The 15,179-nt window shown below is 35.9% G+C and overlaps 1 protein-coding gene across 4 annotated transcripts in view; it reads right to left on the bottom strand.

Moving 5' to 3' along the window:
• Positions 1–15,179, bottom strand: part of SENP1 (SUMO specific peptidase 1) — a 59,297-nt gene that overhangs the window by 39,801 nt on the left and 4,317 nt on the right. For 3 of the 4 annotated variants that reach the window (XR_002176243.3, XM_019934537.3, XM_033866852.2), the window contains exons 3-7: positions 13,254–13,384; positions 12,138–12,219; positions 11,244–11,285; positions 6,883–7,042; positions 2,954–3,125 (exon numbers count right to left, since the gene is read on the bottom strand). Coding sequence is in view for 3 of the 4 variants with exons in the window: in XM_019934537.3 (XP_019790096.1) it covers positions 2,954–3,125; positions 6,883–7,042; positions 11,244–11,285; positions 12,138–12,219; positions 13,254–13,384 (587 nt within the window). In the remaining variant the exon portion in view is untranslated. The remainder of the gene's footprint in view (positions 1–2,953; positions 3,126–6,882; positions 7,043–11,243; positions 11,286–12,137; positions 12,220–13,253; positions 13,385–15,179) is intronic. The other variant, XM_019934538.3, reaches the window with a different exon arrangement.

Genomic DNA, 15,179 nt, shown 5'->3' with positions numbered 1-15,179 from the left:
ATATATGGCTAATGAGTACTTGAAATGTGGCTAGTGTGACTGAGAAACTACACTTTTATTTAATTTGAATTAACTTAAATAGTGCACGTGGCTGGTAGTAACCCTACTGCAGTGGTCCGCAACCTTTTTGGCAACAGGGACCGGTTTCGTGGAAGACAATTTTTCCTTGGAATGGGGGGGGTGGGGGGTGGGGGTGGGGGATGGTTTCGGGATGATTCAAGTGCATTACATTTATTGTGCACTTTATTTCTATTGTTATTACACTGCAATATATAATGAAATAATTATACAAGTCACCATAATACAGAATCAGTGGGAGCCCTGAGCTTGTTTTCACTTGCCACTCACTGATAGGGTTTTGTGAGTCTGCAAGCAATTGATTTATTATGGTCTCTGTTCAGTCAAACCTCTCTGCTAACGATAATCTGTATTTGCAGCCGCTCCCCAGCGCTAGCATCACTGCCTCAGCTCCACCTTAGATCATCAGGCATTAGATTCTCATAAGGAGCGTGCAAACTATATCCCTCACATGCGCAGCTCACGGTAGAGTTCGAGCTCCTCTGAGAATCTAATGCCAATGCTGATCTGGCAGGAGGCGGAGCTCAGGCGGTAATGTGAGCGATGGGGAGTGGCTGTAAATACAGATGAAGCTTCACTTGCTCACCGCCCACGGGCCACTCACCTCCTGCTGCGCAGCCCAGTTCCCAACAGGCCAGGGACCAGTACCAGTCTGTGGCCAGGGTGTTGGGGACCCCTGCCCTATTGGATAGTATCGTTCTTTAATGTTGCCCTTGAACCAGCCATCAGCCAAGTGGTGGTACAGCCACCACCTGCATATTTCCAAATTCTTCTTCCTCATGTATTATCTTCAAACCCTTTGTAAGACTGAACAGCACAGTGGTGACATGTTAATTCCGCAGATAGCTTTATATTCCTGAAGGTGTTAGACAACTCCAGAAGTAAGATTCATACACAATTCTCCTTCTTTAATATAAGCAACAGATGTCTCTTGGAGATCCCAATATTTCCATGGAAAATAACTTTTCCTCCAGCTTATAAGCTCCCATCAATATTTTAGTCCAGGGGGAAAAGTAACATTTTAATCTGGATTATCTGTAATATCCAAGACTAAATATCTAAATAATCTGTTGAGAGTTTCATTTAATAAAGTTTGGTCCAATATTTCGTCTCGTGCATATAACACGGGTTACTCCTTATTTCTACACTACAGGTGACTTGCTTTTCACAGCAGATTATAGACCTAAAAACAACTGAGGCAAAATTCCCTGCATCTCTTGTTCCACAGGACAGGTTCAATCCTTGGCATCTTTTTGACACTGCAGAAGGAAAGATGAACCAGCTTCATGTCCTCCCTTGACCCAGCCTGTGGCCTGGAAGGTGGATTGGAAGGATTAAAGTATTGCGTCAGCCCAAGTCTTCAGGCTGGAAGTGGAGGTGAAAGGAGGAGGGGCTGAGTGGGCCCAAGGACTGGCTGGCTAGTGCGTGAATGGGGGGCTTACAATGAACACATTCTAAAGGGCACTAGTGATGCGAGCAGCAGCCACACAGGGCAGGGACAGGTTTGGGAGGCCTGTACCAGCTGCCATGCTGTTACCGTCTTGGTCCCCACAAGTCTCTCGGTACCCTGCTGGCTGCCTGCACTCTAGCACAAGCACAACCCCCACAGCTCCAGTAACTAAAAAAGAATTATTTATGTATGTAATAACTGATACACAGATCGTACTAAATTCAATGTTTCAAAAGGTACAGTGAAAAATAAATCGCCCTTTCATAACTGTTGCTCAGTTCTTATCACCAAATGCAACTGGTGCCAGTTTCTTGTCTATCCTTCCCCCTGATAATTATGATTTACTAGCTCTGTCATGCTCTGCTTGAATATTTTAGATTCAATACAAATTTAAAACCAAAAAATATACAGAATTTTAAACTAACTATGTAACAAATAATCAAGTTTTGCCACCTAAGAGATCTTCACCGCCAAATTACATTATTATTTAGCACATAATGCTATATTCTTGACTCCACGGTCTGTAAGCGCCAACGGACAGGAACCACATAACCATGCTGTATAACAGAAGTCATACCTTCTAGACTCCTGTAGAAGAACTGGGCTGCAGGCTGGCCATTTATTAGTTGTGTGACCTCTGACCTTTACTTTTCAACTTTGTAAAATGTGGTTATTACCTCATCTCTACCTATTTCACAAGGTTAAAAGAATTCAAAACAATAATACATGTGGAAAGCACACTGGAAACTCTAATGCTATATAAGTATGAGGTCATTATTATTCATTTGTATCTCCAGAGCAACCAGTCCAAAGCTGACTAGATGCACAATAAATATTTAATTGAACAGGTGTAAGCACATCTCCTTATTGTATAAATTATATGTTATATATAAGGAATTGATTTTTTCTTAAGTTTACTGAATGAATATAACATAGTGTCAACACAACATCTTTCTTGTGGAGAAAGTTTATGATCTCAAAGATCTTACTCAAATGAAAGGATGTAAGTTATTTAGCTGGCTTCTTGATTTTTCTTTTATATTGAGGAAAAATTATCCTAGTAAGAAGGGCAGGTATCAAATCCAGCAAGGTTAACAGCTTTGCCACATGAAACTAGAGCTTTAATAAGGGTCCAAAAGAGAACAGAGATAGTTTGATGTATGAGAAGCCACTTAGACAATACTGAAGATTAAGTGTGCTGTCCAACAGGAATAGAAGATGGTAAGAAAAATACTGAAGTCCTGCTAAAATATCTCCTTACTTTCTTTAGAAGAGATGCTGGCACTCAAAAAGAGCAATTAAGAAAGAAAAAAAACACAGAAAGGATTAATGGAATGGTTAATAAACATCTAAGTCAGAGGGAACACATGGATGAATGTAGGGAGAGTCTAACTTTTAGTAGCTTTTGTTGCAGGTTTTCCTTACCTCTTCTGCTGTACTAATGTGTCGCCTCTGAGTTTTCTTGGGGCTCAAAAGATTTCGACGACATGAACCACTCCAAGATGGACTTGGAACAGGCTTAATAGGAAAAGATTTTTCATATGCAGACACATGACAGTGATGGTTTGACTTTCCTGTAAAAGTGTTTGATAATCCACTAAAAAAAAAAAAAAAAGTTTGTAAAAGACAAGAACAGTAAGTAAAAGTCTAACCAGGTGATTATTTTCACTTTTAAGAAATAACAAAAACAAAAAATTAGCAGAATGACAGATGTACCCTGTGAGGGAAATACACAAGAAATGATACATGAGTTGCTGCATTAGGTTCTGCCACTTAGGAGGTCTTAAACTGCCAAACTATGTAATTATCAAACACCTAAAGTTGTATTTCTTAGCTTCGCCATCTATAAGTTCCTTTGGTCAGGAACCATAGACCTGTGTGGTATGACAAAAAGCCTATCAGATTAGACTTCTTCAGAAAACCTGGGTTCTAGGTATGCATCTGGGTTCTAGGTGTGCTAATACGCCCACACTTTCTATTTACTCCCTCCAGTCCCCTCTCCCAGCCTTTTGGAGGGAATTACTTTAAGATTAAATATGCAAAGGTGGATAAAGCTGAAGCTTCTCAACTGTTTTTCAATTGAATTTAAGTTTCCTAAAAGACCAACAGAGGGCTCCCATCCTCCATTAAAAAAAAATAGAAGGCTTTTTATGAGGCTGTATCGCTGTGACTGCTCCTCCTGCCCTCACTATCTACCTCTTCTGAAGGAGAGTTTTGTTTTGTTTCTTTATACCATATATGCCTCAAATAATGGGAAAAATTGGCAAGAAAAATATTTTTGTGGACTCAAAATCCAATTTTATCTCTAAGGTTAGGTTAATAATTTAAAGGTTTTTTCTATGTGCTCTTTTTCAAATATCATTACCCAGCACAGGTACTTGTGCTCAATATAATTAATTTTCTTTCTTTCTGCTGAGGCTGAAGAGTAAAGTACATAGCTGACTAAGCTGAACTTATTGAAATGAACTCTTTAAATCAGTACATGTGGTCTGATCCAAATGAAATCAGACTAGGTCTAAAGAAAATTAAAAAGTACATCTACTCCCTCTGACTCTTCAATCTCTAATGTTTCCTATGTGTGTTAGAGTGGGGAAAGGAGCAAGAACTTGGAATTTCAGAAACACGGTTCTTTTCTTAGGATGGGTAGATGTGGTTAGGAAAAAATGGCAAGGGCAATATAATTTGCTTGGTAAAGATATAATGAATTCCCCACAATGTCTTTTGTATTTATTTTTCCTAGAGTGTGTGTGTGTGTTTAATGCAAAAGATTCTTCTTCCTAAAGAAACAGTAAGAGGGAATTTGCGATGCCAGAAAGCAAGGGTGCTACCAACAACTAACGAGGTTGAGTCAGACACAGACATAAGCCTGAAGGAACTTCCACTAGCCAAAGTTGTGAGAATGTAACCATTCAAAGAATAATGATTATAGTAGTGGATTAAAACACACTGAATCCATGACACTGAAAAAAGAACAGAAAAATTCATTTGAACCACATCAAGTGGCGATTAAAAACAAAAAACTTACTTTGAAAACCGGTAATGCAGAAGAAAGGTCTAATCACATACCCTGCCTTCCCAGTAGGAAAACTATTTCAGGGTGACCAAACAGCCCTAACTAATGAGGTAAAAAGCTCTCCCTTATAGCAGAGTGCCAATTAATTAGTGTAAAAGAAATGATAAAATTAGAAAAATATTACTTCATTAACTAGTAAAATTATTATCAGGTCAAAGGAAGTCAAAAGGTACAAACTTCCAGTGATAAAACAAGTAAGTCATGGGGATGTAATGTACAGCATGGTGACTATAGTTAACAATACCGTATTTCATATTTGAAAGTTACTGAGAAAGTAGATCTTAAAAGTTCTCATCACAAGAAAAAAAATTTTTGTAACCATGTATGGTGATAGATGTTAACTAAACTTATTGTGGTGATCAATATACAAATATTTCATCATTATGCTGCATACCCAAAACTAATATAATGTTATATGTCAATTATACCTCAATTAAAAAATTACTATCAGCTAAGGATTATCAACTGATATTAATAACTCCTAGGCTGATGTGAAACTGGTTGTTCATAAAAGTAACATCATTTAGATTACATTCTAGTCACAAGGGGGAAGAAAACCTAACTGTACAATTAAGGACCAGAGCACTATCACTCTAATCTAGAGGTCAATCCAGCATCACTAATGATAGGACTGTAGGTTTTCTAATATGATGTAACACAGCATCAGCTTTTATTAAAGTCAAAAATCTAGTTTATAAAATATACAAAGGATAGAGGACAAAATCATACTATGGGAAAGCAACTTGTCAAATCCAAAAGGTGGAACATTATGCAGAAAAAAGTCATGTCATTAAAAAAAGGGGCTGCTGTTCAAGATTGTAAGAGACTTAAGGGTGATAAATACCAGATGCGATTTTAAACTGCATACTGCTTTGGACAAACTAGCTGTAAAGGATACTTTGGGGTCAACTAGGAAAACTTAAATATAACTTATTCAGTGTATAAGATAAAATTTACTGAATGAAAAAGAGAAGATGACTGACTGAAGAAGATTACAAAAGAGTATGCACAATATGAACTCATTTTTGGAAAAAATTGTGTGCAAACAGAAAAATATCTGGAAGGATATGTACTAAGACATTACAAAGGTGACCTCTGACTGGTGGGAATATGATGTTTTTATTGTTTATTTGTGCTTATCTGTATTTTCTGATTTTGTACAAAGCATGCGCACTGTTTCTGTAATAACATTAGTTAAAAAAATAACAGCATGGCATTATTGAGGAAAAAAAGCAACTTGCCAAATGATGCATACAGAATATCTTTAATGAAGATAACATATTATACATTTTATAGTATTACACAGCATATATATCATTCTATATCTAAGCAAGAGAAAGTGAAAAGAAACAAGCATAAGAAAAGATCTGGAAGGAAACACATGAAGGGGAAGGGAGTAAGATTGTGAGTAGTGGTCAAGGGATCTTTGGCTTTATTGGCAATGTTTTAACTTTTACAATGTGACTGTGTTAATGAATTCTTATGTAATTTTTAAAAATATTAAGAAGTGGGGAAGACAATCCCTGGGAGTACTCACACATGTTTCCAGAGTCCATGTGCTGATAATCATAAAATAAAATAAAAACCATCTTGTTGGTTTTAATCAGCACCAGAAAGCTTAGCTTTGACTAAGCAGGAAATTGAATCATCCCACATGCCTAAAACCATCACCAGAGTAATATTTAAGAAGTCATAAATACCATATTAAAAAAGAAATATTTACTAATATAATAAAGTACTTGAGGGAAAAGTTTCTAAGCCAAACCTCATCTGCCTTTAATAATCAGTAGAAGTTTGGTGAGGGAATAAGCAAGGCTTATAAGTTAGGCTAAATATGATCAAGTTCTTTATGAGTCTAATTTTACAACAGAAGTAGTTGACTAAGGTGTAAGGTTGCTTTGGTTTAAGTCAGGTCTCCGCTCACACGAGAGCCTACAAAATGTGCTGGTTTCTTTGCTACCGAAGTTGCAGAAATTGATCAATTTTCACTTTAAGGTTCAAAATAGCCATATTGATTCTGAAGGGTCCCAATACACTCATATCCACCAAGATTTCCCTAAAAATTCTCTCCCTCTAATTATAAGATTTGGCTGTCACCAAAATCCAGCACAAGATAAATTAAAAGTTGAAAGTTCAAAATGAATTTGTCCGTATCTCTATGGTTTAAAGTTCAAAAGTGGTGTTTGTTACTTTTTAAAAATGCCAATGTAACAACTATCTTATAGCCATTTTCCCTTATATTGGAGGAAGAGCTTGTGAACTGAGCAGCCAGAATACTTACCTTGAGGTCTTTCGGGTTTCGAGGTAAAGACTTCGGCTGTTTCTTGATTTTTGTAAAGTTGAACCTGATGCTGGAGTGGAATTTCTCCACTGGCCATTTGCACTCTGGCCAAAGGTTCTTAGGTCTCCTGAGCCAAGAAAACTGTCTGAGGAAGGGTTGTCTAAAAGAATAAAAGTTTGAATAAATTAAACAAATACCTATACTTGTTCTCCATATGACTGCAACCATGTCCAACATTGTATTCCAAAGTAATGTGGCATATCACCATGTCTCTAATGGAAGAAAGATCCCGGTGTCAACTGCCAGTAAAGTCTGCAGTAAGGGAACTTCTACAAACTATAATTGATTCAGCCATACTAACCTGAAAATTGATGAAGGAGCTGAATCCTGCCACAGCCATGTGCCTTATCTGCATCAATGTGACTCCGTGGTGTCCACCAAAAGTCAACATTTTACCCCAACTATATCTTGCAAGCACTCCCAGGCCTGGGCCTGAAAGAAGGTAGGCCAGACCAGTAAGAAAGCAGGTGGAGGGCCAAGGAGAATTGTAATTCAAATGAACAACAGTTATTGCTTAATAAGCAGCTGGTGTCACTTTCTTGTTTTAATTACCGTGTTCACGACTCAGGGGCTCTGTCTAAGAGCAGAGATAACCTAATTGCTGCTTATTCTGGCCGGCTTATGGCAGGAATGACCCGTCATTATGCATTTGGTTCTGGTATGATAACCTTCAGTCACTTAATGTTATAATCATCAGACATATCAATACTCGGATGCTTGCTATTGCAATCAGACTAAGCGAGGTTTAATTATTATTTGAATTTTCTGACTTGTGGCTTACAAACTGGGTGTAAATTTGTAAGTTTCAGCTAGGAGTAGAATAATTTTTATAGCCTCCTCTCTCCATCAGCAGGATGGGACAATTTAAAACAACACCTTCAAAATAACTTCAGATGTTAGGCTATGTAACTGAGGAGCACCAGTAGAAAGACAAAAATTTAACTCTCTACTCCCTGAATTTTTGTCTAATGCCAACATCACTTTGAGGATCCTCTTTCAAAGCATATTACTATGGAACTTTGCACAATATTATGTATTTATGTTATTTAAACTATTTAACGTAGCTTTTGATACTCTATCCAAAAAGTTTGGCAGCTGACAAAAGTATCAGTTTTGTATTGTATTGGAATTTTTTTTTAAAGCTGATCAGGATTATCAGAATTTAGGCTAAATAAGATGGAAAAAAAGCAGCAGTCAGGGGTGGTATTAGTACCAGTTGATGCACCAGTGGATGACCTAATTTACTTTCAAAATGAATTACAACCTTTTCCCTTTGTAATCAACAACTATGCTTGACATCTATTACTATTACTGTAAAAATAAGAGACGTGAGGCTAATGAAAATGAGTTTCATTAAAGGACCAGAAAATCATTATCTTTAAGCAAAGTAATAACAGTAGAAATCTTCCTCTCTCATACTTTTTTTTTTGTTAAAATTTGATTAGGGAATGATCTAACTAGAGATGTCTACTTGAGGAATAAGTCTACCAAAAAATGCAAATTTGAGACCAAGGATAAACCAGAGTAGCCCCCTCAGTGGCATCTGACAGAGGTTTGGGCTCTAAAATTCAAGGGAAAAGCACAGGATCAGGCAATCTGTTTCACCAGAATAAGGTGGTTCCATCCCCACTCAATGAAATCACTGAACAGTGCTCTACTGCTGATGGGATCAAGCAAAGCTAGAAAGGGACCAACAGGAGGCTGCACTCATTCTTTTTTAGTTGACAGTTTATCCCAGTATTCTGTCATCATTAAGAAGTCAGATTGCAAATGTCACAAATAAGATTACTTATGTGTACATACACACACATAGAACTATAGGGAAATACACCAAAATTTTAACTTTGGTTGTGTTCCAATGATAGAATGATGGGGATTTTTTCTACTTTTCTCTACAAATTTTCTACAATGACAGGTAGTAATTTTATGGACATAACGAAATTTTATATTTAAAAAAAAGTGTGTCAGGCAATCACTTAGTATGAAAGTAACCATCAGTTGCTCCTGTTAACTTTCAGATTTATTTAGTTATTATGAATACAGGATGCTTTAATTCATCTTACCTACTAAATGCCTATTTGGCAACCTAATTTAACATGTTTTCCAAAGATAAGACATTGACAATGATTCTAAGCTTGAGCAAAATCATTTTTTTTCATCTTAAGCTACTTTTCTTTAAGGTTTAAAATGTTTTAATTTTCTTTTCAATTGTGCCCTTAATAAAATCAAGAGGTCTTCAAGTCTGACCAGCACTAAGTTATTAAAGTGATAATGTTGCATTTTCTCTGCTTTCTAAATTAAAAAAAAATGTTTTTAACAGTCTAATCTTGAGATTAAGAAGCAAATATTTAAAAAGCTTGATACAGAGAGGCAGATCTAGTAAAGTATAAATGGGAAGCTCCAGACTCTAGGTTCTGAAGTTTGCGTTTTTCCTGTGTTTGTTTTCATCTTAGTGGAGGAGAGGATACTAAGGTAGGAGGGGAGACAAAGACCAGTACAGTCAGAATGAGGAGGCTGAGGCAGGTAAACTGGGGACCCACATCTAGTCCAATCAAGAGGTAAGTCTCAAGGTGACTGACCACAGAAATCAATGTGGAAATTATTGGAAAAGAATAGGAGATAAGAGACAATATTCTGCAGGACTTGTAATGAACAAGAATGGGTGTGGCAAAGGAACAAAGTTAAAAAAGTACACAGTAAAAAGATCTGAATTAAAGTCTTTATTATAAGAAAAAAGTATACAGACCCTTGGCATTCACAGATTGAAAGTTCTGATTGTCCGTGAGCAACCTAAAAGGTCTGTGGCATGTCATAAGCTTGCTTGGTCAGGGGCTAAACTTGGCAGAGGCATAAATCTGAATCCTCTGCTTCAGGCTGTATTTTAGAGAATGAATCTAATAGCTCAACAACCCCATTTCAATATGGTTTTATTATTTGCAGTTGGTATTCTCTAGTCATCACCATGTATAAAGTAACTGTTATGAATTTTTTTCTTTTCCTAAAAAAATGGACTTCAAGTGAGAGATAAAAACTCTGGCATAAGATTTTGATATAGGGATCAAATTGTGGCATGAGGACAAACAGAAAAAATATAACCCTCAAGAATCATGTAACTGAGTAGAAAGCCAGCACTCTGGTTAAATACCACCACAGTCAAAAATATAGGGACCTGAGATGATCTCAGAAATATCCTTTGTGAGTATCAAGGGTCCACTGAAATTTAAAAGAAAAAAGCTAAAACAAATTATTTTAAGTCATGTTATTTATAATAGCTGAAAATGGAGAGGGTGAATGGGACCTAAACCATAGACAAAATGAAGGAAATGAAGACACAGGCCCATTATCCTAAAACACAGGCCCCTGGATCCAGTTGTGTTTCTACATTAAAAATTTTGGTGATTTTACAAAGATAACCTGGTATATACTATGTAGCACTTCTAAGTATAACCTGAAGCAGCACCCTGTTATCAAACATACTGATATGTCTACAGTAAAATGTGTAAATATTCATATTTACAGAGATAAATAAAAGACAAAACATTTAAATGTCAGTTAAATGTCAGTTCGTGTAGCTTTTGCCAAGTAATGAATTGAGCTCAGGTCAGGTTTTGATGTCAAATAAATTATGAAAATATTCTTTGGTTTTCAGAGCTTTTTGGATTTTGGAATTGCACATAAAGGACTGTGAATGTGCATATAAATTCCATGGATTATGAGAAATCAACAGAAAAAGGTAAATAAGAAGAATAACAGGTAAGCAGATAGAAAATTTAAAAAATATATATTGGGCAAAAAAAAATCATATTTCGAATCATACAATGTGTACATAGATATATACTCAGATAAAAAAACAGAGAAGACCACAGGGTTAAGTAAGAGTTGAGTTAGCCAGGAGACCTTGATTATAATTTTCTATATATGATTGTTTACTATTAAGCAATTACTTTAAACAAAAACCAAATATTCTGTCCAATGGTAAATCAGCATACAAAATTACAAGCAAACACAGCCTGAGTTCAAATGAAAATATTTTCCACTCAACTGTCCTTCCCCTATGATCAATACTAATAAGCTATCAAGCCATATTTCAGGCTCTCTGCTCATCAGAAAGGCCTTTTCAACAATAATGATGGCAGAGTTAACTTTCTGAAAAAATTAACTGATTTTTCTATACAATTATGCACATACTATGTGGACACCATTTCCCACCCCAGAAGAGGAAATCCAGTGCCCAGGGTAAAGTACCACCCACCTAAATGATATTTAAATATAATATAAATCTAAAAGAGCATCATACTAACGTCTTTTTAGGGGAGGAGATCTCATCTTGCTGACAAAGAATCCTGAGGAAGCCAAATAACAACAATAATTATTATTTGCATTTCATATTTATTATCTCAACTTATCCTTATAAAAATCCCATTGAAACAGGTTCAATGGTATGGCTAATATTCCCATACTTGGGTCAGGTGAGGAGATTAAAGCATGAGGAGTGAAAAGACTTTGGAAGACCACTATAATCTTCCTGGGTCATACTGCCAGGAGACTAACCAATAAAAAACTCTCAAGTTTCCCCAAGACAGAGCCAGATCATTGGAAATCCAAACCTTAGAAAGGGGGCAGATGAAAAGTCAGGCAGGCCAGGGGCTAGGAAAAGCCTAGAGAATGCTGACTTCTGTCATGGATCACAAGTTGAAAAGGCAAGCCCTTGAATATGCAAGCATGGCTGTGGCAGGTGCTAGACAGAAACATGTAGTTAACATTTCCTGCCCTAATGGAGGGACAAGCTTGGGTAGAAATAAATTTTCAGTATTTATGATTTCAAGCAGAATACAAATAGGCTAGCTCTGTGCTTCAAATCAGTATAAGTAACCTTTACACCACATACACATATCTAAAAAAAAAAACCAAAAGCCAAAAACAAAGCTGTATTGTTTTTAACAAGGGCATAATAGACAAGTAGGAGAATGGATTCTAAAAAAAAAATCTCCCTTTAAAAAATATCTGGTTGAGACTAGATCAGTGAAGTATTATAGCAACCATACACAGAGAGCTCATTAAAATGATGTTTTAGTGGAGAAAATACCATTTTGCTTTTGACAATGTTTTCACTTTTAGAGACAGTAAACACAAACAACTTGCTAGGAAGAAGTCTGAAAGGTAGAAATGTCTTGACTCCAAGTAATGTGTCATACCTGAATAATAATTTGGATAAGCTGCACTTCTTGTAGAACAAGTATACGATCGGTCCAAATTTCCTTGCCTGGAAGGTAAAATCTAAACAAAACAAAAGTTTTTTCTTAAACCATATTTTTTACAATAAAACAAAAACTTACACTAGGAAAAATATATAATTAAACAAGATTATGACATATTTCAGAATGCAATATAATTAATTATATATATTATAAATAAATTAAGCTACATACTAGTAAGAAAGGAAAACATGATGAAATGATTAAGGCTTCAAGGGGAAAAATGGGCAAAATATCTGTTATACAACTTAATTCAAAGAATGCTCATTAGAAGGTAATACGTATTTAATATATCCTGTTCTCAAAGCCAGGTGTATCACATATCAAAGCAGCTGAAAAATCAACCTGGTTTTGATTCTCTTGATAACTTTACAGGACAGTTCTTAATCAGAGGTGCTGCTGCACCCCAGTACAAATCTGGAAATGTGTAGATATATATTCAGTTATCAAAATGATTACTGGGGGCAGATGCTACAGGTATTTAGTGCCCAAGGATGCTAAACATTCTGCACACAGCAAAGAATGGTCTCATCCTAATTAGTAATGGCTTCCTACTGAGAAAGACTACTTTATTAACAGTCCTCAAACCTTGGAGATTTTTTAAACTGCAGATTCTGATTCAGCAGGTATGGGGTAAAGCCTGAGATTCTGCTTTTCTAATAAGGTCTCAGGTGATGCTGCTGCTGCTGGTCCCTTGAGAAACTAAGCTTTATAGAACAGAGAAATTTCAGAGCTACTGTATATTTTCATAGTTTCCCCCCATTTAATGCTCAGCAATTTTAAGACACCAGTTTAAAAGAACACTGATCTGTGTATTAGTTAATTGTAATATTCAGAGGAATAATAAAGAGTTTCTAAAAGGTATCATTCTCCAAGGATTTGTACATAGCCTGGCTCTTATTTAACTTTAACGTATCAAACAGAATTCCAAATACTAGCATTACTGATTGTAAAAAGTTTACATATATTCTTGTGCTTTTGAGTGTGGCATTTAAACTCTATCAGATGAAAACTTAAGCCAAAATAATTAATTAAGGAAAGAAAATTATTACTAACCTGATGGTCAGAAAGTGAAAGCTGGTCCTCTGGAAAACCTGTTTGTGACAGGAGATGGGTTTTGAATACGGAGTTGTGGTTCACTAAAGTTACTTCTCCAGCATCCATCCTCATCCTATCAGCAGTATCATCTGGGGAAAGAGTCCGGATTAGTTCAAGTCACATAATTCTTCAATACCTACTTTCCTATGAACCAATCTTTTCACCTAATAAAAATGATTTCCCCCAAACACCTCTACAGTCAAATAAAACTGCTCCTTCATAACTCTTGGCAAGAAATCTCAAAATGTCACTGTCAAAAAAACAAGCCCATGTGCAGAAATTGGTTAATTTGGAATCGAGATCATCTACTAAATAGTTCAAAACTTGTACAAGAATAAAAAGAGCTTAATTCAAAGTTTTAAAAATAATGAAATTTTCCCAAAAGAAAAATTTTTTTATTTTAACTGTAGAAAAAAAAAAATTTCACCATTCAAAGCAAATACTCTTAACCCTGGTTTATTTCCTCTGTTTCAACTCAACAAGGTGCTTTAAAATTTAATCCACTTGAAAATTTTTTATGCAAAAAGCGTAATTTATTCATATAGCTCTTAATAGATATCAGCTCAGTTACTGTATACTGTGGCAGAACTGTACTTTATTACCATTTTTGAGACCTTTGTTACCATAAGAGTTAGAATAGGAACAAGTGAGAGTAAGGGAACTCAGGGATTTATACTGCTATCAGCAATGAGAGAAAAGGGAAACAAATGACCAGGAGAAAGAAGGTAGACTAAACAAAAGGAAAAAACAGTAGAGGGAAGACTAATGTGGACTTAAGAGGAGCCTATGGGATATTATAAGATCGAACTATATAGATTTTTCAACCTATTCCTAAATTGACTATTAGTCTTGACCTTATACTGTTCCCTGTTATAGACATAAAGTACTATGAATAGCAGAAAATGTTCCAATCACAATTAATTCTCAATGCCACTAGCTAAATGAAATTTAAATTTTACCTTAATCAAATTATTTATCACATAGAGGGCAGTATAACAGTACTAAAGAACAAGGACCCTGGAACCAGTCCCTGAGTTTAAATCCTGGCTCTGCCAGTTATAGCTGTGTGATCCTAGGCAAGTTTCTTAACCTCTGTGTCTCAGTTTCTCTGTCAACAAAATGGAGATAATAATAGTACCTACTAGGTACTAAAGTAAGTCCCCTACATACAAACGAGTACCGTTCCGAGGGCACGTCCGTTAAGTCCAATTTGTTTGTAAGTCCAACAAAGTTAGCCTAGGTACCCAACTAACACAATTGGCTATATAGTACTGTACTATAATAGGTTTATAATACTTTTCACACAAATAATACATAAAAAACAAACACAAAAAATAAAGAAAACATTTTTAATCTTACAGTACCTTGAAAAGTACAGTAGTACAGTGCAGTAAAACGGCTGGTGCTTCTTAGCAGTACCACCTACATTACTGCTGCTTTACGCTTGCTTCAAGACATCCTGGGCTTGAAATAAAGACACCGTACTACTGTACTCTACACAGTACTGTAAAGTACACAAAAGCTCAAGGACTTGTAGAGGATGCACACACGTGACGATGTACACCAGACACGTGAACTAACTTACGTGACTGGACATGCAAACGCATGTTCGCATCTTTGAAAAGAAAGTTCACAACTTGAAGGTTTGTGTGTAGGGGACTTACTCTATTAGGTATTTTAAGTACTTAAAAAGCAAGTCCTTGCACACAGAAATGCTTGCTACTGTGTATTTAGCTTTTTCAACACAATGAATGAGAAAATGCTTTAAAACGTTGCTATAAACAATATCCCAACCAAAAGAAAATTGTTTGGTATACTGTATTACATAATTAGGATGAGATCTCCTTTAAAATTATTATTAAGCACAAAGACACAAATATTGAA

The sequence above is a fragment of the Tursiops truncatus genome, chromosome 11 (assembly GCF_011762595.2).
Source record: "Tursiops truncatus isolate mTurTru1 chromosome 11, mTurTru1.mat.Y, whole genome shotgun sequence".
Taxonomy (NCBI): domain Eukaryota; kingdom Metazoa; phylum Chordata; class Mammalia; order Artiodactyla; family Delphinidae; genus Tursiops; species Tursiops truncatus.
Note: the sequence above shows the minus strand (reverse complement) of the source record. Positions and strands in the feature narration are given on the sequence as shown.